Source organism: Rhinoderma darwinii, chromosome 11, assembly GCF_050947455.1.
Source record: "Rhinoderma darwinii isolate aRhiDar2 chromosome 11, aRhiDar2.hap1, whole genome shotgun sequence".
Lineage (NCBI taxonomy): Eukaryota > Metazoa > Chordata > Amphibia > Anura > Rhinodermatidae > Rhinoderma > Rhinoderma darwinii.
Genome location: NC_134697.1, coordinates 9381540 through 9408646, shown reverse-complemented (window position 1 = coordinate 9408646; position 27107 = coordinate 9381540). Strand labels below are relative to the sequence as shown.

The following is a 27107-nucleotide window of genomic DNA, read 5'->3' as shown; positions in this document are numbered from 1 at the left end:
TCTCTATAGTGTACGCACCTGAAGCTTTGGGGAGGGGGATGGGTTCTGTAGATGGATAGGACATGTCTACTTACATCAGCCTTTGGAAGGTCCTGTCCTGGTAACTCTGGTTGGTGACGTACGGTAAGTAGACCCTGCGGAAGGTGGACTCATGGGCGATCACCAAGTCACACACTTGGAATTTGTACATGTTACTCTCAAATTCTTCTTCCAGGTCAAATAGGAAACTGATGAGAGAAATACATCAATAAGGGCCCTTTAATAATTAAAGGGCACTTACACCAAAATCCTCAATAGAAACAAACTTATCATCAAGATGTGAAAAAATTATAATTCAGCTGTATACAGATATCTGCCTCTGGGAAAGCTGGGTGTTAACTAAATAGCTGCTATTACAGCTCCTAGAAAAGGTTCTCACCCAGCTTTCCTTGACTCCTGAATGGCTGATCCTCCAGAACAGGATATTTTCCCAATCTCGTTTTGGAGCAGAACAGGCAGGAGTCTGGGAAGCTGGGTGGCTATCCCGGTAATAGCAGCCATATTGGTTCTCAACCAACTTCCCAGTGGAACAAACTAACCGAAGAAGACAAGTAATCATCCACTGAGGGATCTTGGTAGAAGATGCGGAGTGACAACCATTAATAGCAGCCATTACAGTGGTTGTCACCCACATATCCACAGAGTAGGTTATTGGCTTATAAATAAGTATTTTTATCCAGAATTATTGCCCCCCTACTCTTTCCTACTGCTTTGCTTGTGTGTCAGTCTCCACTGTGGCTCTAGCATTCTATTTGTGAGCCAAGAAGCTCGGCAGTGGAAGGACATGATGCTCACTCGGAGCTGGCATCCCGGACTTCAGACAGACGAGAGAACAGCCATTGTCGATCCTGAGCGCTCAGAACCTCCTGCAACTCTGCGCTCCGCTGGAAATGATCCACCGCGATGTTGAGACTGCGCAGGTAAAGGGCCTCCGACATGATGAGCTCAAACTTCGCCTGGTGACAGAGACATCACAAACAGTAAAAGGGGGATCCGGTTTTATTTGATTAAAGATAGATCCCTGCAACTTTGTAATATACATAGAGTTGTGATTTCTTACCATTTTCAAGATCACTGCTTGCTGTCAGTAAAAGGACCGTTCATACAATGGCCATTTCCCATAACAGTGTCTCACCCGCAGATGTCCCCATAACAGTGTCTCACCCGCAGATGTCCCCATAACAGTGCATCACCCGCAGATGTCCCCATAACAGTGCATCACCCGCAGATGTCCCCATAACAGTGCATCACCCGCAGATGTCCCCATAACAGTGCATCACCCGCAGATGTCCCCATAACAGTGCGTCACCCGCAGATGTCCCCATAACAGTGCGTCACCCACAGATGTCCCCATAACAGTGTATCCTCCACAGATGTCCCCATAACAGTGTATCACCCACAGATGTCCCCATAACAGTGCCTAACCCACAGATGTCCCCATAACAGTGCCTCACCCACAGATGTCCCCATAAGGGTATGTTCACACGGCGGGGGTCCGTAACGGCTGAAATTACGGGGATGTTTCAGCCTGAAAACATCCCCGTAATTTCAGCCGTACCGGCATGTGCAGGCGCTTGAACGCCGCGTCAATTACGGCCGTAATTAGCGCTGCTATTCATTGGAGTCAATGAATAGCGGCTCCAATTACGGCCAAAGAAGTGACAGGTCACTTCTTCTACGCGGGCGTCTATTTACGCGCCGTCATTTGACAGCGGCGCGTAAATATACGCCTCGTGTGAACAGACAAACGTCTGCCCATTGCTTTCAATGGGCAGATGTTTGTCAGCGCTATTGAGGCGCTATTTTCAGACGTAATTCGGGGCAAAAACGCCCGAATTACGTCCGTAAATAGGCCGTGTGAACATACCCTAACAGTGTCTCAGCCACAGACCCTAAGGTGCTGTATAATTGGGTCAGTAGAACCACTGGGGGACCATTACATACAGAATACAGACAGTTAAGCACGGGTACAATACACCTGTGTGAACGAGGCCTTAGGCAGTGCGCCGGTTTGTCCTGTCCATAGTTTTTCTAGAATTTTCCTACCTCATTACATGACCTCTCACCTCTTGCAGCTTCTGCTCCTCTCGAGTCATGGACAGAAAGGTCACGCTGTCCCGTATTTTCGGAATGTCCTGCCATAGGGAGTCAGCTGAGGAGATGGACAGACGCTGCAGGTAGGAATCCTGGGATGATAGGATCCTCCTCCGCACCCTCGGAGAGCTGGGCTGACTGTCCTCTGCTGGGGAGTCACCCGGCTTCTGTCTCTGGATCTCCTGGTTCAAGGCCACATCGCTGTACTCCTGATACAGAAGGTTCGCTGCGGGGTCAAGAGAGAAGGTTTAAGAGGTCGTCATGGTGCTACAGTGACACCGCCACAAAATGCCCCTTTAACGCAAATTTACCTAAAAACGCACCCTCGGTTTGCGGGACAGTCGGGTAGTATGCATTTATAGCTGGAACCGTTTCTTTAACCCCTTTATGACTAAGCCCATTTGGCTCTTAACGGCGTTATACATTTCTTCAGTTTTGCCGCTCGGCGCTTCGGCAGCCATAAGGCTCAAAGTTTTTCATTAATGCGGCTGCATGAGGTCTTGTTATTTTTAGGACATTGATTTATTTTTTTTAAGCGCCATTTACTGTACATTACTGGGGAATTTATATCTTTTCCAGGGTTGCATGTAGACTTCTGTTTGTCATGTTTTTTTTTTTTTTGACAGTTCATACCAAAGAACCGGTTATAGAAATTCTTAGGTTATTACGATTGTAGAAATATCAAATACTTGTAAATTTTTAGTTTTTATGTAACCAATGTGTAACAAACTTTGAGGATCTGTCACTGGTTTAGTAACGCCCAATCTCTAGCTAATCTAATGGGCGCTGTCACACTGATCATAATAGGGAAAAGTGTGTCCCAAAATGTTTATTATCTATTAAGTTATGAGATTTTTTTCTAAATATGTAAATGAGCCTTTATTAAAAAAGCGGGAGGTAAAAGCCGCGATTCTCCGGAGGTGGAGCCTCCTCACAGCCTCTGACGCTGTCCTATCAGCATGAAGCTGCTTCACACGGTGTGAGAGACTGAGGCTGGAGGGAAGGGGGATCAATTCAAGCAGCCGTATCTCCGGCTGTGGACCACCTAGAACAGCGGTTCTGGTGGCACATGAAAGAGGAGATTCTAATCTTTCATAGGACACCAGGATCGCACACAACCAGAGATATCACCAGTTGAATACACAGTTAGGAATGGAAGCTGTATACTATGTGATCACGCTGTGTTGATGGGCAGGGAAGGGGGAGAAGCTGTATGCTGATTGGACAGAGTCATACAGGAAACATAACACCGCCCAGAGTGAAAAGAAAGAGTCACCTCCTATTTGGCTATTAGAGACACATTAGTATATTTAGAAAAATGCTCACAACTTTTAAAATAAACTTTTTTTTAAGCAAATTACACTGTAGTCCTCAGCATCATAGCGCCTATTAGATTAGTTAGGAGATAGGGAATTAATAAACTAGCGACAGATCCTCTTTAATTTATGCTGAAGAGTCACATTTATTTTTATACGACTTTTTAGTATTCCCTTAAGGGATAACTATTTTACTTCTTTAATTTGTATTTATTTCTTTATTTTGTATTTGTTTATATATTTTGTTTTTATAATGTATTATACTTCTGTATGCAGATTATGATCTATGTTATTATTACACAGGCTAAGGCAACTCTCAGGCTTTGTGTAAAGACAGCACTAGGGTCCTTTTAAAATCCCCAGGACTGACAGTAGAGGGGCTCCCCAGTCCCTGGCCGAGTCACGGGGAAAGGGGACAGACCACTTTGATCATGCCACGATCAAAAGTGGTTATACATGGCAATCAAACGATCAGATAGTTGGGATCGGAGGTTCCTCTGATACCGGCCATTAGAGCGGGAACTAAGCTCCCATTAGACAGCTACGCATCCGCTCTACGGAGTCACGGAAGTGGTCTGTTTTTATTACAATAGTAAGACAGAGGCAAGCAGCTGCCATTCACATCTGACTCCGTTTATTTTCCAGATGAACAAATGATCAGGACAATAGTGTTTTTCCCTCAACACAGACACCGGCTGTCCTCATACACACTAGATTGTGGTTAGATCCCATTGATACCAGCGAATGTTCAACATAAGTTTTGATACTGCTTCTGGGGAGGGAACACCAACAATTGTTTTTGTCATGGGGCCTCCACCAACCTTGAGCCGGCCCTGGTTGGGCCCATTATATCCTATAGAGACATTTGGCATATATATTATTTATAATTAATGGGATCTGCTGCTTCCTACACACCGGTGCTATACAGTATCTAGTAAAGACAACAGAAGAAAGTGTATTTCCATGTAAATATGAGCCTGGATGTAGCGAAGGCAACCAGAATGAAAACCCCCATTGTTTATATCGCTAGCTGCATTCATAAAACTGGTAAACGGTGCAGGATAGAAATAAGGACTACAGCTCTCATTTTCTGATTGAAGATTTTATATTTATAGAAACCCTTAAATTTAAGTATTTAAAGGGGTTGTTCACTTGGGACAATCTTTTTTTGTTAGAAGGGTTCTACATCTACAGTATGTGGTACCCCCAGTCATCAGGTGTAATTTTTGACAAATCTGCAGGCAAAAGTAAATTTTTTCCTACAGCGCCACCGCATGTGAAATGAAACATTACATCATTAAAACCAAATGGGCTGTCCGTGTAATGCACATGCGCCTGGTCCTCCAGATGAAGAGATGTTCTTAGTGCTTTGCTTTATATAGGATGAGAAGGGAAACTTACAAGAGTTTATGAATGTGGAGTAACGTCGGTGGATGCTCTGTGATGAATCAGAGGAAGGTGGTTTGGTCTTACTGCGGGTCCCTCTTGGAATAAAAAAAAAAAGTCACAGGATTAAGAAGATATAGATAGAGCTCATCACCCACAACCTAATTACAAGCAGTTCTAATAATCAATAGTCACTGTTGATCACCATTTACAGTTAATATATAGATATGATCTACATAAAACGTTGAGTCACTGTGTACATACATTACATTACTTCTCCTGTACTGATCCTGAGTTACATCCTGTATTATACTCCAGAGCTGCACTCACTATTCTGCTGGTGGAGTCACTGTGTACATACATTACATTACTTATCCTGTACTGATCCTGAGTTACATCCTGTATTATACTCCAGAGCTGCACTCACTATTCTGCTGGTGGAGTCACTGTGTACATACATTACTTATCCTGTACTGATCCTGAGTTATATCCTGTATTATACTCCAGAGCTGCACCCACTATTCTGCTGGTGGAATCACTGTGTACACACATTACATTACTTATCCTGTACTGATCCTGAGTTACATCCTGTATTATACTCCAGAGCTGCACTCTCTATTCTGCTGGTGGAGTCACTGTGTACATACATTACATTACTTATCCTGTACTGATCCTGAGTTACATCCTGTATTATACTTCAGAGCTGCACTCACTATTCTGCTGGTGGAGTCACTGTGTACATACATTACTTATCCTGTACTGATCCTGAGTTACATCCTGTATTATACTCCAGAGCTGCACTCACTATTCTGCTGGTGGAGTCACTGTGTACATACATTACTTATCCTGTACTGATCCTGAGTTATATCCTGTATTATACTCCAGAGCTGCACCCACTATTCTGCTGGTGGAATCACTGTGTACACACATTACATTACTTATCCTGTACTGATCCTGAGTTACATCCTGTATTATACTCCAGAGCTGCACTCTCTATTCTGCTGGTGGAGTCACTGTGTACATACATTACATTACTTATCCTGTACTGATCCTGAGTTACATCCTGTATTATACTCCAGAGCTGCACTCACTATTCTGCTGGTGGAGTCACTGTGTACATACATTACATTATTTATCTTGTACTGATCCTGAGTTACATCCTGTATTATACTCCAGAGCTGCACTCACTATTCTGCTGGTGGAGTCACTATACATTCATTACTTATCCTGTACTGATCCTCAGTTACATCCTGTATTATACTCCAGAGCTGTACTCACTATTCTGCTGGTGGAGTCACTGTGTAAATACATTACATTACTTATCTTGTACTGATTCTGAGTTACATCCTGTATTATACTCCAGAGCTGCACTCACTATTCTGCTGGTGGAGTCAATGTGTACATACATTACATTACTTATCCTGTACTGATCCGGAGTTACATCTTGTATTATACTCCAGAGCTGCACTCACTATTCTGCTGGTAGAGTCACTATACATTCATTACTTATCCTGTACTGATCCTCAGTTACATCATGTATTATACTCCAGAGCTGTACTCACTATTCTGCTGGTGGAGTCACTGTGTAAATACATTACTTATCATGTACTGATCCTAAGTTACAGCTGTTTTCACTGTTCTGCTGGTGGAGTCACTGTATAATTACATTACTTATCTTGTACTGAATATTACTACCAGGTTTCCTCACAGATCACAGCTGATCGCTGGGGGTTCCAGCAGGGGGGGGGGGCACTTTATCATCTTATTGTCAAGTGACCCTTCTAACCAGTAGAGATTGCCCAAAGCAGAGAACCCCTTTATATAGATAAGGATCATCATGTTGCTTAATAGTCAGGGCTGCAAGTAGCCCATTATGTGCTTCTGTTGGTCCCTCAAGTCCTTCCTGATGCCAATGCAAAAGTCCCATATTGGTGCACAAATGTAGCTAATCACACGGCAGGCAGGTCGCTTGTCATTTGATTGGCTAAGCCTTGGTCACAGAGGCTCCACATGACCGCACACACAGTGCCTACAGGTCCAATACATTTTTAGTTACATTTTTAGGAAATAATGGTGGCTTTTCACGCAAAAGTTGCTCTTGTTGACACACTGTGGAGAGCTTTGCTAGTGGACTTACCTTAGTAATACGGATTCTGGACTATTGGAAGGCTTCTCTTTTACTTTGGGGTGTCCTTCCTCTGCAGAGACATAGAACATCTGTCTGTATATAGTACTATAGTTAAAATCTTCATCTAAAAATTTGTTGTTTTTTTATGGGACTTGTGTCAAAAAAATAAAAATGTAAATGTTGAAAATTCCAGTTCTCACACAATAAACTGATGCTTCCTGTTTTAAGTAGATCATTTGTCAGCTTTGCTGTGTAGATTCAGACAGAATAAGCAGTCATCTCATTATCATTAGATGGCAGGGGATTTAAAGGGATATTCAAACAGAATCCGCCATAAATGTCTGATAGGTGCGAGTCCCGCTTCTGTTGTAGAATGGGGATCTGGTGATGCTCGTTTGCCGATTCCCAGCCTCTGCATTCTTTATATACTTCAATGAAGAGGAGGTGGCCTCACTTGTGCACCTTCAAAGTTTTTAGGAGTTAATGAAAGAGCGGAGCAAGCAGCCGAGAGGAGAGACCCGCACCGATCAGGCATGTGGATATGCTATATAAAAGCCTAAGATGGGAATACCACGTTAATGACAGCTAGATGAGGAAGGTGGAGGGGCTATACTCCCATCACTTCCATACAGTACACACAGCCGGCTGCATGGTTTATACAGGGAATACAGGAAGGAAGTGTGTGTCTCCAATATGAACGCCCCCAGGGAAGTCTAAAAATAAATAGCTAAAACAATAAAAATTAATTTTCTACACATTTACATGTCATTTATAAAAAAAAAAAAAAAAGCAATTCATGAGACTTGACCCCCATATACATAAGGTTGTGGACGGTTCCCACTGTCAGGAGATATTCTGAATCCGTGTGGAACTCCAATGAGGGGCTTCAAATTAGGTCTGAAGGTCAGTAATGGAAAAGCTACTCTACAAGGGACAGTGGCGGATTATAATATGGGCGTTTCGGGCGGCCGCCCGGGGCCCAAGGCTTACAGGGGGCCCATCGCAACCCGAAACGCACATCATTTTAAATCGATTAAGGACTCACTAATGGCCGTTCAGAAGAAGCGCCGCTAATGGCCGTTCAGAAGAAGCGCCGCTAATGGCCGTTGAGAGGGAGGGGCGGGCGGACTGCAACAGAGGGCAGCGCAGTGCTGATGAGGAGGGGGATGGATATCAACGTCTGGATAGGACTAGCAGACGTGCGTCTGCTAGTCGTGGTAGAACACGCCCCTCTGACGCTTCACGTACCGCCAGTGAGGAACAGACGAGAAGGGCGGTGGTTGAGCAACGAGGAGGTTAGTGTTCATGTTCGTCTCCATCTTCATTTACATCTAAGTGACTCCAGAGGACTCCATGAAGGGGGGAATAACCCCCCATCCCCCATAGAGCCCTCAGTATTTCAGTATTTATTATACAGCAGGGGGGCTGAGCGTGTAACTCACTGCAGAGGACTCTATGGGGGGACAATCATTTCCCTCCATAGACACTCAGCAGTGAGTTACACGCTTAACCCCCCTGCTGTATAATAAATAATGAAATACTGAGGGCTCTATGGGGGATGGTGGGGTTATTCCCCCCTTCATGGAGTCCTCTGGAGTCACTTAGATGGTTAGACCCCCCCCCCCCATTTAGTATAATCCCCCCTTCCCATAGAAGGGTAAGTCAAATTGTCTGACTTCTGGGGGCTGTATAGGGGGGTCTGAGCGACGGGCTCTATTTGGGGGGCTACCCCCCCCCCCACAGAGATGTCAGAATCAGACACTCAGACCTCCCTATAGAGCCCCCAGAAGTCAGACAAACTCACCTCCCCTTGCAATATAATCGCCCCATACAGCCCTCAGTTTTCCCATAAGAAAAATTTATGACATATCCACCATCCGTAAGTCCCATAAAACTGAATGATGGTTACGGAAGCAGTGTCTCTCGCCGACTCCCTCTGATCACTAAAACTAAGCGGCGGAAGCACTCGTGTGAGCGCTGAGCCACTTGGTTTCTGTTTCCGGAAAGCTGAGCAGCTTATGTACGGGCTCATAGAAAGTCAATGAGCCCGTACACCGCTACTTTGGCTTTCCGGAAAAAGCCAAACAGAAATGAAGTGGCTCTTCGCTCACATGAGCGCTTCTGCCGCTTAGTCTCAGCACCCGGACCCCCACCCATCAAAAGTTCTGACATGTCACTATGACATGTTAGAAGTTTGTTAAAAATTGACTTACCCTTTAGGCCTCATTTACACGAGAGTGTGCGTTTTGCTCACGCAAAAACTGCGCCGTTTTCCGTGCGCAAAAGGCACTTAACAGCTGCGTGTGTCATCAGTGTATGAAGACAGAAAACAATTGTGACCCTGGGTAGTCAGCAGGTACAATACATATGATCAAATAGGAGGAATGCCTGCAGGCAAACAGAACCCTTTTTCCTGACCACCCAATCGTAGTAAAGAATAAAGTTTAAATTTCAAATTTTATTAAGCTACGTGTAGCAAAGGACAGACCACATATATAGGTTTAAAACTGTCACTGCCTAAAGCCAAAGTAGAAGTAATTCGCTGGAGGAACCAGCAGAGTATAGAGACACCCAGAAGTAAATGCTGGCCGACACACAAGGAGTCAGTTACAACCAGCAAACACCATATGGCTTATTAAAGAATAAATTCGGCTAAGGCAGGAGATTAAAACACATAGAGCCCCCCCTACATGTTTCGCTAACTAGTAGCGTCCTCAGGGGTACACGGGGCTAATGGCGGCGCGGCGAGAAAACTAATCCTCTTATGGGGATGTGAAATGACGTAGGTAAGGGGCGGGTATGAGAGCAGGCCGCCAATAGAGCAGAGCGAGACACAGCAGCCATCGGAGGGAACGACCCGACCAATAGAAACCACTATAACAGAAAGCCAATAGGAGGCAGCGGGCCGCGCAAGCGCACTGCCGACGCAGCCAAAATAGTTCAAAGAAAGCGCGCGTGCGCAGTAGGACAAAGCAGGGACTTAGAAAAATAATAGACAAGACAAAAATATGACAGGTCGGCGCAAGCGCCGTAGCTGTCACATAGGACTTAATGCAGGGCACAGTGATATCCCCCGTCAGTGTGTAGCAGCAGGCGCACGGCCAGGACTGCCAGGACAGTCCAGGTTGGTGCAACTGCGCAGTAGGTAGAGAGAAGGACTCAGATACACAAGTTAGACAGGACCCTGCAAATAGGTACTGTTGGTGTCCCCTTGGACTAAGGCCAATGGCAAGGGCTACCCCCCCCCCTGTGGCATCGTAGCATGTATATATGAATGCGACTATAAGTGATATGTACACCCGAACCCCCAACAGAACATGTACAGCCATGAAAAAATAATAAATAAAAAATGTGAATATCCAGCAATAAATAAATAGTACCGGTCGCCACATTAAAAAATATATATGGTCAAAAATGATGAATAAATAAGTAAAGGTATGTAAGCCATGATATATCAAAATACAGCCGCTCTATTAGGAGAGGCTACGATAAACATAAATAAAGCGATTTATATAGACTAAAAACCAACTGATTATAGAACAATACAAACGATAAAGACATCCATACAGAACGTAGAGGAAAATGACAAGCACAGTCATAGAAAGGCACTATAAGTGAATCCCTCATTAAGTCCCTGAGGGGTCATGGTGCCAAGGCGGTGGATCCAACGTGCTTCCTCCTGTAGGAGTTTGCGGTCTAGATTGCCAGCCCTGGGTCCCAATTTTAGTTGTTCAATGCCCCAAAATTGGAGCAACTTGGGGTTATCGGGGTGAAACCTATGCATATGTCTAGAGAGAGTGGTATCCTCCTTAAGGTTGATGGTACTAAGATGTCTAGATACTCTCCTCCTCAGTTCCTGCAGGGTCTTGCCGACATACAATTTAGGGCAGGGACACCTGGCCAAATAAATGATCCCACTACTTTGGCAATTAAGGAACTGCCTAATGTGAAATAACCTACCATCAAAGGGGTTAGTGAAACTCCTAACCCTAGGCATCAAGGGGCAGAAAGAACACCTGCCACAGGGATGGAAGCCCGTGACAGGTGATTTCAGCCAAGAAGATGAAGTATTGGAAGAGGTGGATGAATAATGGCTATGTACCAAAAAAATCACGTAGATTTTTTCCCCTACGATAGGTAATAGCAGGATTGGCAGGAATCACATCCACTAGATCAGGGTCAGCAGTGAGAATAGACCAATGTTTTTTTAGAACCCCAACAACCTGGGAGGAGCACACGTCGAAGGTGCCAATACAGCGGATGGCATTGGATGATGTTGGCAATGCAGGTTCAGTACCTCTATCAGAGAGTAAATCAGATCTATGAGACACCCTAGCCCTAGCATAAGCCCTATGAAGCCACTTTTTAGGATAACCTCGTGCCAAGAATTTGTGATAAAGTCCATCGCATTCTCTCTGAAAAGATGACTCATCAGAGCAGTTGCGTTTGGCTCGTAGATATTGACCGATAGGTATCCCTCTCTTGAGGGCAGGGGGGTGATGGCTATCCCAATGCAAGAAGCTATTGGTGGCAGTAGCTTTACGGAATATATCAGTTTGGACACCGCCAACAGGGTCCAGAGAGATCTTTAGGTCAAGGAAATCAATCACCCGATCATTTATATCATAGGTAAATTTCATACCAATAGAATTGTTGTTGAGCATAGACATGAAGTCAGTAAAAGTGTTGACATCTCCATCCCACAGGATGAGAATGTCATCAATATATCTTCCCCAGAAGGAGATATGTGACAAAGAAAAGTAGATCATCGGAGAAAACAATGGTGTCTTCCCACCAACCCAAGAAAAGGTTGGCGTAAGAAGGTGCACAAACAGTGCCCATGGCTGTGCCTTTTATCTGATGATAATATTTGGCATCAAAAGTGAAAAAATTATGAGTGAGCAAAAAACGTAATAGTGACAGAACAAAATTATTATATCGGTGAAATTGAGTGCCTTTGGTGCTCAAAAAATATTTTACTGCAGTGAGACCTAGGTCGTGCTGAATGTTGGTATATAATGACTCCACGTCTATGCTCGCCAACATGGTGGTAGAGGTAACATTGATCTCCTGGATCCTGGTGACGGTGTCCTTGGTGTCCCTAAGATGGGACGATAAAGCAGAAACGAAAGGGGACAGAATCTCGTCCACGTAAAGGCTTATACCCTGTGTGAGACTGTCATTTCCCGACACTATAGGTCTGCCAGGGATAGGGCTTTTGTTTTTGTGAACCTTTGGCAGGGCATAAAAGGTTGCCAGAGTGGGAGTGGAATTATATAGACGTTTAAATTCATCCAAGGTGATAAGGTTATTCCTCTTAGCATCAGTGAGGAGATCATACAGTTCTGACAGGTAACTAGTAGTGGGATTGCTTTTTAGGATAACGTAAGTTGTATGGTCATCTAGCAACCTACACCTATCAGTGTATGATGCGCGGCTGTGAGATTTTCGCGCAGCCGCCATCATTATGACTAGAGATGAGCGAACTTATGAAAAGTTCGGTTCGGCTAGTTCGCCGAATTACACGAAAAAGTTTGATTCGGACCGAACCTGTAATTTCCGTGCGCCGAGCATGGTACTGTCCAGGGTGCTGAAAGAGTTAATGGGCTGCACTAACTCTTTCAGCAACCTTGACAGTACCATGCTCGGCGCGCGGAAAATAAAATTTTAATGTAATAAAAAATAAATACAAATACGTTCATACTTACATTCCTCCTGTCCGGCCTCCAGCGATGACGTTTCATCCATGTCGCCGCTGCAGCCAATCACACGCTCCTCTCCTGAAATACTCTGTGCTGCCTTAAACTCTGTGGACAGGTCAGAATCCTGTTTCTTTTAAATGCTGCTGGGGAACCCGCTCGATCCACTATATAAGGCTGCGCTACAGTGCAGCATTTAAAAGAAACAGGATCCTGACCTGTCCACAGAGTTTAAGGCAGCACAGAGTATTTCAGAAGATGAGCGTGCAGATTCAGTGCTGCTGTAAACTCTGCTCTTACCATTACGTAGCACTCAGTCTGTTACCTCTCCTCCACTCCTGTCCTCAATAACACCTTCACATGATTGGCAAGTCACCACGTAATGGTAAGAGCAGAGCTCACAGCAGCAGCACAGAGTATTTCAGGAGAGGCGCGTGCAGATTCTGTGCTGCTGTGAACTCTGTGTGAGGGGGGCCCAAGTTGTATCAACAGCCCAGGGCCCATGGTACACTTAATCCGCCACTGACAAGGGACAATATTGGAGTTCATTTCTTGATATTGAAAACCGTATGCACTCAAAAATAAAAGGGTATGGCATAAAATGTGAATAACTAGTGGCCTCAGACACAACCATGAGTAAGTACAGTTGATATTGCTGATAGCACCAGGGAGAGCGCAGATGATCGAGCAAGATCAAATAATGTGGGTTTTATGGAGTCTATCTAGTCTATCTTTGTGTGTGTTTTTTGGTCTTTTCTTTTTTATTGTATCATTCGGCTACTACTTTGGATTCCAAATGGCAGGAAAACTATATTTTTTTCTAACTGACATGGTCATATTGCTGCTCTACTTTGTACGGACCTATAATAGGGCAGCCATAGAGGTGCATGAGCTTCTACTGTACCTCCGTATGCTCCCGATTTCATACATTCAAATCATACAGTAAAAAAATTGTGGCATCGTCCATCACTCTCTGTATGTACGGAGGTATAAGGAGGCATTGCTTCTAGGGGAGAATGTCTCCGTACACACATCACCTGATGGAGCTTGTACGGCAGCACGCAGAGGTTGTGTAGCACTAGCCAGATGCCTCGTTAGCGGGCAGATTACTATTATTCGTGCTTCAGTTGCTACTTTCAGTACCCGGGGTGAGGTAATGGATAAAGTTGCTCCCAGTAGTTTAGTTCTATTAGGGCACCTTAGAGAGTTGTCTGGTTTAGAAAACTTATTTTAAAGACACTTTATTAGGGAATTTTAAGTTCATAGAGAAGAATCCCCCATTGAGGACCCTCATCTATCAGTCAGAGCAGAGAGCGGCAACAAAGAGCATCTCTCGCTCGGAGGACCCGCCACATCTGGGAATTATACATCCCATTGATTTCAATTGGCGCCATGTAATGCTTCATTTCTCCTGTGGAGGCGCTGCAGTGGAATTGCAAATTTTGTGCTTCATTCTTCTGAAGATTACAACTTTATTTTTAGGGGACCCTTTTGAACAAAAAAGGATTGGACTGGTGAACGATAATAAGAAATTTGCAGTGTGCACCCGGTAAATGACATCCATATGGGCCCAAATATATTTTCCTCAGCTCCAGGCATGACGCCCAACTTATGCAACCTTCACAAGTATTCTCTTTGCGGCTGGTGACTGACCTACTCACAAACTTTTACATAAACTTTGAGCATCACAGGATGAATTTTCAAAGTGGATTAACTTGTATTTGAGGTGTAGTGACCCAGAGACGCGTTAATTATCTCAGCCACCTTCCAATCAGCGCCTCTTGTCATACGGTTAACACCCATCTTCTGAGGTGGCCAGGGAACGTCTGACAGCACATGACTCCTTGTTGGGGGTATAATTAAGATCACCAAACTGGTGTCATTGTCAGAGTTAAGGTCTTCAAGTGCCAAATCAGCCTTGTCCTAAATAGAGACATGATCAAGGGATCTACTGGGTAAAATAAAAAGTGCCCCTCAGGTTTGGAGACAACCACAGCATAAGCTATAAAAGGTGACCATATTGCTTGTTAATTTTACCAAACACAGAACTAGGACGAGTCATATTTTCTGGGGATTTTTGTGAATTGGCAGAAATGTTCATTAAGACAGTTTCAGACGACCGTAATGTGACTTGTGTTATGGTCACAACACCCGGACCTGCTACGATTCAACTGAACCCTATTGTGATCCAAGTTTGGTTGCCCCTTTGGTGGCCAGGTGTTGCAGCCCTTCTACGGACGCTAAAATCTGGCCTCATTTAAAAAGGGCATTTAAAACCGGCCCTAATGGTGGATTCTTCTTAAAGGGTAACTAAACTTTCAAAGAATATTTCACATTTCATAGTGACATGTCAGAAGTTTTGATTGGTTGGGGTCCGAGAACTGAGACCCCCACAGATCGTTAAAATGAAGCGGCAGAAGTGCTCAGGTTTCTGATCGGCTACCCTCGGAGCGGTGTACGGGCTCAATAGAAAGTCTATGAGCCCATACACCACTTGCTTGGCTTTCCTAGGAGAGCCAATCAGAAACGAAGTGGCACAGTGCTCACCCAAGCACTTCGTTTTAGCAATCGGTGGGGGTCTCAGTGTCCGGACCCCCACCGATCAAAACTTCTGACATGTTTTTTTGAAAGTTTAGTTGCCCTTTAAGGATGAGACATGGCTTGTTCACAAGCAACAGGGTTTTGACTGTGGATTCTAAATTTGTAGAGCGAAACATTTTCTATGGACGAGTCCAATTCTAACCTATAGGACCCCTGCTTGATACTCCTGGTGTCATTCAGATGCCACGATAACTGTACCACCCAGCGTGTAGAAGCATCTTTCCATGCCCCATATCAGTTTGGGCGAGAAAGTACAACTACATGTACACTTTAAGGCCGAATTACACCTTTGCTCTAGTTCCGTGAGGTACAGATTGATAATATGGTTCAAATGTTATCATATAGCGTTTTCCATACCTATGTGCAATGCAGTCCATGTGCCTTATGGAACATATACAACATATACGGTGCCTCACTAAACACCATACAGAAAAAAATATAGTGCCACACAAAACTTCAGTGGTGCAATCTGTGCATCCATGGTGCCATATTTTTCATATAATGGTGCACATGAGGCCTTAGACCAGTGGTCTCCAAACTGTGGCTCTACAGCTAGAGGTTGGAGACCACTGTCTTGGACAAAGATGCACTTACACTTTAGTCCTTGATTTCTTCAAATTCACTACCAATAGAGGGCATTGGACTATAACAAAGATGGGAATTTGATGGACCATGTGAACACATGGTCACGATGGACAGGTGTCTTATTAACCGTACTAATTATGACTAGAACACATAGTATTGTCATCAACAACAAAAAAAAGTCATAATTTTACAGTGTACATCATATTCAATCTTCACAAGTTATAATATTTCCCATTCCACCTACCTCTTACAGTTTCCATGGAAGACGAACTTCTTGAATGAACAATCTCTGGTCTGTTTTCGGGAATATTTTGCTGATGAAATAAAGGTCTATTTTTGGAGGAAATTTGGATCTTGTTGACATTCATTAATTGGATCTGTGGTAAGCTACTTGCCCTAGGTGCCACTGGATAATCTTTCTGAGGAATGGCAGGTAGGTTTGGGCTACTGAACCTCTTAGTAGTTGGTCTAGCCCCAACGTTGCTCCTTTTGTGTCTTATGGTGGCTCTTCTCACCAGGGGATTATCTGGAGTTTTCGTAGGTCCAATTTCATTTACCCCACCAGTGTCTCCTATGTAACGTGAAGGACGAGGAGGAAGCCACAAGGGGGCAACTAAATGATCTGACATTGGTTTGGTATTAGAGATTCCCTCAGTAGATGAACCCTCAGGTCCTACAACAATGCTTTCAGGGTTCTGAGTATGCAGAAGGACCTGATTATCTTTAGGTGATGACTTGAAGTATCCTTGATTTGCATTCTCCACGTTGCCTTGTTCAAAGGTTTCTTTCTGGTAGAACCCAGATTCTTCATGCGTGTGGCCTAGCAGAAGCATGGGATTAAATATTTGTGTAGGGTAGAAAGTATATTCCTTTGCCGATTTCGTATCCCTTGCACTATGTGAACTTTTGTTTTCATCAGGCATTGGATACAAGACAGAGGTTGGGGTGTGCTCAATATTTTTTAGTGAAGTAGGTGTGAAAGAAGAGGTAAATTTGTCACAAGGAGGAGTTAAACTTCTCAATCTACCACTGGAAGAACCTTTAACATTGGAGCCAGCCTGTTGGTTTTCGTCTTGGTCATGAATCAAGCAAGGATCTGTGTTACTCCGCTGCCTCCTAAAGATTTTGATATTTTCAGAGTTTGTAGCTGTAGTCTTTGCCGTTTCTGAATCAGGAGTCATTGTGTCTTGGTCACGGTCAACCACAGGATGAATTTCACCCAAAGTACTTTTATGGTAGACTGACTCTCTCAAAGACTCTTGTAGCGGCAAGTGTGTGGTTTCATGTATGGTTATACATTTTGTGTCTTCTAAAATAGTGCCTCTACTCTCTGGTAATAAACCATGGGCCTTATTTTTCAATCCAAGGTCTGTCATATCTTCAGATATAAACCCAATGTTTTTCAATGTCGTGGGAAAAAATGCTAGTTTACAGTGGTCAGGCTCATCCTCTGAAAGTTCTTGAGTGCTTTGATCCACCTGTGAAGAACATGGGCTATTGTGAGGTTCCAACATTTCCACAGTTGTTGGCTCTTCTTGAAGTTGTTTTGGACCATCTAACCTCAGATTCTGGAAGTCAATGATTGAGTCATCTTTTGAGTGAGTGCTTTGTTCTGTAAGTAATCCCGATAGCTGCAAACATGGTTCACGGAAACCTAGGTCATCAGAAGATAATACTTGGACCTTTGGTTCTGCATTGTAGCCAAGTTCTAGGTTATTGGAAGGTTCATTTTCGGTATCTGCAGGTTTTATATATTCAGGCGCTATAGATTTGATTTCAATACCACTTAAAGTCTTTGCGTAGTCCTCCTGCCCTTTTTCTTCTGTCACTGGTAGACCACTAGCATCCAGTTGGGCTTCTATGTCCATATAGGATTTCTCATCAATGTTAACTGGTGTACTGTACTGCATCTCAACTACTGTTTCTTGGTTCATTGTAATTGGAAGATCATCAGAACGACCTTCACCAGTACCTTTGAGAGTCTTAATGCTATGTAGCTTCTCTTCAAGTCTTTCACATTCTAGACGGGCAATTTCCATATCCTCAGTTAGCACAGGTTTACTGGATGTTTCTGCTATATCCCATTTCTGCTTGGAATCATTATCATCGTCTAGATCATTTTTATTGATGGCACTTTCTTTCAAAATGTCTACTATATTATGAACAGGGAGTCTTGAAGCTTCGGAGAGCTCATCATTGTGTCCATAATCCTCATTGGCTTTAATCTGGACTTGTTTTTTTGCCATTTCCCTTTCGTCACTGGATGGTTCAATTAGAATTGGGTCTTCACTCAGGACTTCTTCCATTCTTTTGGATATCTCTACCTCGCCAGGATTTATATCTCCGACTTCTGTATCCTCAGAGTCAGATGTTAATGTCTCCTGTAAAGTATTTTCCAGAACAGTCTCTTTATAGATGACCCGCATCGGAGGACTGTCAATCCCGTCGTAGACATCCTGTTTTTCTTCGTTGACGCTTTCTGTGGGGACAACCTGTGACTTTTCCTGAGAGATCTCTTTACAGACATTTGGTCCTTCTTCATTGACAGGTTCTGTATAACTATCCAGAGTCTCATCAGAATCTCTACAGACATCATGTGTATCTTGACAGACCATCTCGCAGTGGCCACTATTTGTTCCATCACTGAACGTCTCAGAATAATCACCATGTCCCTCTTCAATAGTCTCGATGTATTTGGGAGTCTCATCATGTTTAGAGTCACTCTTGCTCTCATTTCTTAAGTTTTCTGTTTTGTCATCTAGTATTTCCTCACTATTGCCCATTCTATTTTCATCTGGCCTCTCTGCAGTTGTATCTTTTTCATCATTTGTGGTTTCTTCCTTCAAAGTTACCACTATGTAATTCAGTGGTGCGTCAGGAACAGCACCTATATTGTATTGATAAAAACTTATCTCACAGTCTTTGTCAAACTCTTCACTGGTAATCCCACTGAATGACTCATTGTCCTGTAGATCTGAATTTAGCATAATACGATCATGAAGCCTAGTCATGTCACCAACGGTCTCGTTACCCAAAGGCTGAACTAAGTCACTGACTGTTTCATGAACAAGAGACCTAGTATCATCACCAGAGGTCTCCGGACTGTAAAGCATGGTCTCCAAGTTATCTGTCTCCATGCCAGGAGAACAATTCTCCTCACTAACTATCTCCTTTACATGAGACTCAGTCTCTTCAATAACTGTATCATGACTAAGAGTCTCAGACTCTTCACTGGACATTTGTAAACCACAAGGCAGTGTCTGCTCACTTGTTGGTTCCAGACCAAGTGGTTCAGCCTCCTCACCGACTGGCTCTAGAGCTTGAGGCCCAGCCTCCTCACCAACTGGCTCTAGACCTTGAGGCCCAGCCTCCTCACTAACTGGCTCTAGACCTTGAGGCCCAGCCTCCTCACCAACTGGCTCTAGACCTTGAGGCCCAGCCTCCTCACCAACTGGCTCTAGACCTTGAGGCCCAGCCTCCTCATCAAGTGGCTCCAGACCATGAGACCCAGCCTCCTCACTGACTGGTTCCAGACCATGAGGCTCAGGGTTCATACTGACTGTCTCCTGACCATAAAGCTCAGTGACCTCATTCACATTCTCCTGACAATGAGGCCTAGCATCCTCACCGTGTTTTTCCTCACCAGGAGGCCCAGCGTCCTCATTGACTTTCTCTTGACCATAAGACCCAGTGTCCCCTCTGATCCTCTCATTACCAAGAGTAACTTGACAGGCAGCACTTTCCTCATGAAAATCACTTTTTTCTTTGACCATCGGTTTGCGATTAATGTTTTCTCTATCAAATTCTGGTTCTTCTGTCAATTTCTGACCTGGACTGCCTTCTCTTCTATCACATTGTTCATCTCCATTTTCTTTTTCTACTTTAATGTCAACAATTTCAGTATGTTCCTCAAGTGCAACACTCTCCTCGCTGGCGGTCTCCCATTCATCCGTATCATCGCTGGAGGTCTCGAGATCGGTTGTCTTGTTTTCCTCTTTAAGATGTCTCCTTTCAGTGTTTGTATGTCTCTCCACCACACCATGAAATGACTCCAGTTCACCAGGTAAGGCGGCATCACATGTTTCTTCTGTGTTATCGTTGGAAGGTGATCCTTGACTCGATCCTTTATGACAGGAAGATATACCGCCCTGTGTCCCAGTATTTACAATTTCATTAGTCAGCGTTTCCACGGTAGGTGGCAGCAAGTTATCCAGTAAATCAGAGTTCGATTCCATAACTGTCTCATAACTGAGGCCTCTGTGGTCCGTCTCCTTTGATCCTCTGCACGTAGACGTCACGGTTCCCTGTAAACTGACGGCCTCCTGTTCCGGACCTTGCTCATCCTTTAAAATACTTTCCATTGTCACTCCATCTGTGAAACAAATGGAAAGGAAGTTACAAAAACAGAAAACAAAAGGTTGTAAAGGTTATTTAAAGGGAGTGTTCATCTTTTGTGTAACTGCTGACTGAATTTCAAAAAGGTGTCCTTCGGTGGTCAAGGGAGACCACCATATACCACGAAGACACCTACAGATGTCACTGCTGAGCCATCAACCTTACTGCCTGCTGCGGGTGGAGTGTTTTTGGAGTGAATAGTACTGGAACCGGGATTTCGATAAATGTGATAGACCTGATTTGCCTGCAGGAGAGTGATGATTATACGATGGACAGCTTAAAGGGCTCTCCCACAGGAATGATAGTGTAGAGTTAGGGGTGACGCTAAAAATGGGACTACAACTCAGCCTCAAAAGTGGCCACACGTTTGTCACTTACTTTTCGTTACACAGTGTGAGAGGTTGAATAAAACCCCGATGTCTACGTAACAAATCCTAATACAGCACTAGGTACAAGCGCGGCCGCACAATCAGTGAAAGGGAATCAATGGGCCACACACTGTAGACAATGACAATATTATTGTACTGGCCGATGGTGCACGTTATCGCTAGTAGTATAAGCCTATGGGGGTCATGAAATTTTATTTTCTACATGCGTAGCCCCGTAGTCTAAGGGTATGTTCACACGACAGCGTCCGTAACGGCCGAAATTACGGGGCTGTTTTCAGGAGAAAACAGCCCCGTCATTTCAGCCGTAACGGCATGTGCAGGAGCTTGAACGCTGCATCCATTACGGACGTAACTGGAGCTGGTTTTCCATGGAGTCCATGGAAAACGGCTCCATTTACGTCTGAAGAAGTGACATGACACTTCTTTGGCGCGGGCGTCTATTTACGCGCCGTCTTTTGACAGCGGCACGTAAATATACGCCTCGTGTGAACAGACAAACGTCAGCCCATTGCTTTCAATGGGCAGATGTTTGTCAACGCTTTCAAGCAGTAATTTCGGACGTAATTCGGGGGTCAAAACGCCCGAATTACGTCCGTAAATAGGCCGTGTGAACATACCCTAATACTGACGATAACCTGTGATTTTGCACTGCAGATCGATCAGCAGCACTAATCTCTCTCCTGTCTTGATTGTTTGCTACAATGTATCAGTGAAGGTAAAATGTATCGGTCTGGTGTCTACTGTAAGGCCCTGTTCACACAGAGTTTTTTTTGCCGTTTTTTGTAGAGGAAACCGCAAAAAACGGCCAAAATAGCCTCCCATTGATTTAAAAAAACGCCGCAAAGAGCATGCAGACAGGACAAAATCTGCCTCAAAATTGCAGATTTTTCTGCCTGCAAAAAAATTGTGTGTGAACAGGGCCTAAAAGGGGGTTTGACACTGGCCAATTATCGGGCAAACGATCGTTCATAGAACTCTCGTTGACGATAATTGACCAGTGTAAACAGGGCAGTGATCAGCAGATGAACGAGCTCGTTAATCTGCTGGTCGTATCGTTTAAAAAAAGTGAAATATTATCGCCGTCAGCAGCACATCTTGGTGCTTAAACAGGGAGACGCGCTGCCGACATGATAATAATGTATGGGGACGAGCGATCGGAGTAACGACCGCTCGTCCCCAAACATAGCTCCGTGTACAGGAGCAAACGAGCACCGATCAACGAGCAGTCTCGTTGATCGGCGCTCACTGCATCGGCCAGTGTAATAGGGCCTTAACAAACCCTCAGTTGAGAGAGTTAATGACAATTTTTACAGGTAAACGGACTGTTGTAAATGTCAAAAGTAGTGACACAAGGCAGCGACACAGAGTTTTCTGTTAACCCCTGAAGCACCACAGCAACCCAATTTAGCCGCGCTCTAGTATCAGGGAGTATCATTACGATAAAATTAGCCAAACTTCTCCCAGGTAAGGAGCACACACCCTGCGCCTGTATTTGTGAACGTTTACATGTATGAAGTGCCCCGGCCCGCAGATAGCAGAGGCTGCCAAATGACCCAGCCGTAGAATCACGTATAATCAGTAGAGGTGCGGCGACAATGACCAGACCGGCCAATAAAATAAAGAAAACGGGATAGAAGTCTATGTACAGAAGACATTTTTTTGCAGCGATTTTCCGAATCGAGGCCAAACTGCAACATTTTTGTAAAAACTTCCATGGCAAAAATAACGCTACAAAGACGCCTCATGTATATACACCCTAAGGCCGAGTTCCCACGGGTCAAATACGCTGCGTAAAACATGCAGCGTTTCCGGCGTGGAATCCGCACCACGTTCTGTCCGAAAAACCGCACCACGTACACCGGCTGCTGTCAAAGTGACGCGTCCCTCCTTCCAGTGCGGCCTCCCGGGATAACCCTGCAGTCTGGGATTGCCTACAACAATCACATGGGATGAAACGTCATCCCAGGAGGCCGGACTAGAGGAAGAAACTGGGAGTTCTGGGTAAGTATAAAGGTTTTATTTTCTGAGTTGTGACTTTTGCGGGGAAATCGATGCGATTTCCCTGGAAAAGTCGCGACACTTGGCTATTTGTTGCGCGTTTTGCATCCCCATTGAATTCAATGGGGGAAAACCCGCCACAGAAAAGCAAGGAAAACGCAGCATAAATTGACATGCTGCGGATTTAAATTCTGCACCGCAGGTCATTTTATTAATGTTTTTGCTGCATTTTATTTCCGCAGCATGGCCATGAGATTTTCAAGATCTCTTCCACTTTGCTGCTACTGTGAACGCTGCAGAATTTCCGCACAGAATTCCGTTGCGGAAATTCTGCAGCGTTTACGATACGTGGGAACCCGGCCTAAGTAGGACGCTGTAGTTTGACCAGGTGGAGTGAATCTGGATAGACTGGGGCTCCATATCGCTCGCGTTGTGCTGCGATGCGATACCTTGCGAGTTTGCAGGACAAACCTCATGCGTAATGTGGCGATTTATAAATAAAAATTATTATTATATCGCATGTACACAGGCAATGTCAAGCGAACCCGTATGAACACGTTACATGTGATATCACAATGCATTTTGCATGCGAGATAATCGCGCACGTATAAACGCCGTGGAGTCCTGGCCTTAGCTCTAGAGTGTCAAATTTCTAAGACGGGCTGACGGCCCATTCCAGACATGTGGTGGGAAATCCCCTTTGACTCAGAATACGACAACAACAACAATACGTTGTTCTCTGGCTTGTTTTGTATAAATAAAGTTTATTGATATGAGCAAGCTAGGCCTTGTGTATGAAGCCAGTGCAGACAAACGTCTGTTGCCCATAGCAACCAATCAGCAGCCACCTTTCATTTTTCCAGTTCAGGTTAGAAAATGAAAGAAGCGATTTGATTGGTTGCTACGGGCAACAACTCCCTTTGTGTTCGTTTTTACACACGACGTCCATGTAATGTCGTCTCTCTGCGGTGCGGAGCATATCTCTGTGGTCGCTGCAACATCATGTGACCATTTCAATAAGCTTTCTTCATACAAAATTGGACAACTATGATTAATCAATCCTGACATTAGCCTTGAAGGCCTGTATCGTAATCGTTTACAGTGCACGGCGGGAAATAGTTCAGGCATAAGCCCCACCCTCAAATACTCGGACCACGCCCACATTCCTTACAGTATTCATGTAAGGTCTATAGGCCAAGCTAGTACAGAAAGTATGACGAACCCCCAATAAGACAACATGTCAAATAACGTATTAATCGTCACATCATATTATACATTGGGGCACATTTATCAACGCAATTACGCCAGTTTTGCGTAATTGGATTAAAAATAATGGCGCCCATGCTAAACCTCCTGTCCTACAAATACGTCTCTTTGGCACTTGCGGGGTAAAGAGGGGCACGGCTTCCACAAGTCTAATTTAGGCCGATATTAGACGGGCGTAATACAGGTGCTCTTCCTGCGCCCGGACTTTGTGCGGTTGTTCAGTACCACAATGACGGGGCTCTAACTTCGGTTCCAATGTTGCGTCTATTATACAGGCGCAAAAAAGTATCTCTGTGTTACGCCCGTCTAAAATGGCCCTATGTTTACGTTTTCTGCCATTTTTCCATCCAGAAGAGTGGCTGCGAGTTGCGAAGTAAACGAGGCTTGAATTACACGCAGACAGGAAGCATTGGGGCATGTTTATCAACGTAATTGCACCAGTTATCATATTTATCGAGCTCCCCATCACTTTTTCTCACACTTGCCAAATGTTGTGCCTTGCAAGTCACACAAAGAAAAGTCGCTAATTTTACACAAAGAACAGTGATGTTAAACTCCACCGTATACAAGCAGCGTGCGCCATAACCATGGATATTACTCGCATGCTTGCTACCCGCCATAGTACTATGTAGGGGGAAGGTATTTCATTGGTTTTATGCAATGGTCAAAAAAATAATAATCCAACAGTGTTTTAGGCTCCGTTCACATCACGCTGAAGCTATATGTCGGGACTATTCCCCAATGTATACCACTGTGTGGCATATATGTCGGCCATTGGCCGCAATGTTAAAAAAAAAGTATAGGACAGGGCTGTCTGCTTAAAAAATATGCCTACACATACAACCGCAGCGTCTGAATACACCCTAATGGTGACATTGCTGACGCAGGACGTTGCGCGTACACATCCGATTTCAAAGGAACACTTAACATTTGTTATCGCAATGCGGTTTTTTTTTCCAGGCGTGCACATATCATTGCCGTGGAGTCCAAGTCTGTAGGAAACTAACTGCATCTGAACACAGGAACATGAGATATATATCTATATATACACATTAAAAAAAGTTTCAACCTACACCGTAACTTCACGTACAGCCTCCCCCGCCTGGACGAGCAGGATTCCCTACATGACTGAAAAGCAAAGCAACCTTTTCCCACCTGGTAAATGGTCTCCAAGGTCCACGCCGCTGTCCGCAGAACTACTAATGGCAGGCGTTAACCCTCTCCTGTACACCTCACAGGCCTTACTTCTGGGCCCAAAAGGGTTAATCGACAGATGCTATTATTGAGGTGACGAGCTGAGATTTTCAGATCCGCGTGTGGAATCTGCCCCCCCCACCTCCTTATTCCTGACCGCTCCAAGAGTCCAGTTAAATATTACACTAGAGTTATAGATCAGCCACAAATGTCTAATTGGACTTTACATGTTGCCCCCCCCCCCCCTGCCCGCTGGGGCTTTGCAGGCCCCGTGAACTTGTTATCAAGGAAAAGCCAAGTTCTACTGCTTTGCAAGTTATTACAGTACAGACCAAGGGACCCCCAACGTGCGACTCTCCAGCTGCTGTAATACTACAACTCCCAGCGTGCTGTAGGCAGTAGAGCGCATTCGAGACCACCAGTGTACACAGAGCCGAACGCAGGAAGAGTGCAAAGGTTACTCTATAAAGGGAATGGGAGGGACCGAAAGAGCAAAAGTAAAGCAAAATGTCATGTATTTTGTTACCTGTGCACTGCAGAGACTTCCCGGGGGGGTCCACAGTAACTTCTCGGACCCCCCTAAATGGTGAAGGATCAATGGGATGTGACAGTCACACTGTGGTCCCACCAGGAATAAAGGGATTTCCTGCAATGGAGAACAGAGCAGGCCAGGTGAGACAGCCGCAGTACGTCAGGGACATCAGAGAAGGAGAGATGTGTGGGGGAGGGGGTGGCACAGGTGAGACACACCTACAGAGCTCGGACGTCAGTGGCAGCAGACAAGCAGGGACAGGCCGAGAGATAGCATTACATACAGCAGAGAATGTACAGAACCTGAGCGACCGCCTCACTGCGCCTTTAAGGCTTACTTTTTTTTTGCAGTGTTTTTTAAACCGCTGTTGTTTTTTTTTGTTTCGTTATTTTTTTAATGCAGTTTTTTACGGCATTTTTTCAAAACAGTGCGCTCAAGTACCCGCGTTCTTACATGCATACTTTTTGTGGCGGTTTTCACATGACTCAAAGATTCTCCTTTGCGTCACAGGATTTATTCATGCAAGACACATGCGTTTTTTTAATCGGGCAAAAAATAAAGAATGGGAAAAACAACAACCGCGGAGGTCTATGGAGGGAAAACGGCAATAACTGGCTGGAAAAATGCAGAAGCGATGTGGCAAAAAACACCACAAAAACGTGGTGTTTTGTATGCAGACCCCCTCCTTAGGCCAGGATCACACACACGGTTTTGATACTGGTTTTTAAGCCAAAGCCAGAAGAGGATCCAAAAGGAAGGAAAGTTTAAGGCTGGGTTCACACGAGCATGTTCGGTCCGTAAAGGACGGAACGTATTTCGGCCGCAAGTCCCGGACCGAACACACAGCAGGGAGTCGGGCTCCTAGCATCATAGTTATGTGCGACGCTAGGAGTCCCTGCCTCGCTGCGGGACAACTGTCCCGTACTGTAATCATGTTTTCAATATGGGACAGTAGTTCCACGGAGAGACAGGGACTCCTAGCGTCGTACATAACTATGATGCTAGGAGCCCGGCTCCCTGCACTGTGTTCGGTCCGGGACTTGCGGCCGAAATACGTTCCGTCCTTTACGGACCGAACATGCTCGTGTGAATCCAGCCTCAGGGTATGTTCACATGGCCTATCTTCAGACGTAATTCAGGCGTTTTACGGTTTTTGCGTGTGGCAAATCCGCATCGTAATTCAGCACCTGCGTAGTCCATGAAATTCCAGGAAATCTCGTGTACACACTGCGGTATTTTTCGGGACGGAACTTGACCTGCAGTGCGTTTTTTAGAATCCGCAGCATGTTGATTTTTAGCTTGCGTTTCCGCTTGTGAATTGTATCTGCCTAGTGCTGTGCAAACATAAATATATATATACTCATTCCAGGCTCTTTTTTTTTTTTTTTTTTACCACTTATTATTATTAGTAATATTATTATGTTCGGACGAGCTGATTTTTTTTGGCCGAAAAACTGTAGAGAATTCATGTCAAACAGTTTTGTT

The 27107-nt window shown here is 44.6% G+C and overlaps 1 protein-coding gene across 3 annotated transcripts in view; it reads right to left on the bottom strand.

Annotated features, from left to right (window-relative positions):
• LOC142663993 (uncharacterized) overlaps positions 1-25749 on the bottom strand; it is a 44507-nt gene extending 18758 nt beyond the window's left edge. The window contains exons 1-7 of one of the 3 annotated variants that reach the window (XM_075842863.1): positions 25617-25749; positions 16093-20220; positions 6973-7033; positions 4851-4933; positions 2106-2359; positions 835-995; positions 75-227 (exon numbers count right to left, since the gene is read on the bottom strand). In XM_075842863.1, the coding sequence (XP_075698978.1) occupies positions 75-227; positions 835-995; positions 2106-2359; positions 4851-4933; positions 6973-7033; positions 16093-20209 (4829 nt within the window). In that variant the 5' untranslated portion in view covers positions 20210-20220; positions 25617-25749. Of the gene's footprint in view, positions 1-74; positions 228-834; positions 996-2105; positions 2360-4850; positions 4934-6972; positions 7034-16092; positions 20221-23235; positions 23282-25051; positions 25274-25616 lie in introns of those variants that run through there. The other 2 variants (XM_075842864.1, XM_075842865.1) reach the window with 2 other exon arrangements.
• Positions 25750-27107: the final 1358 nt, after the last annotated feature.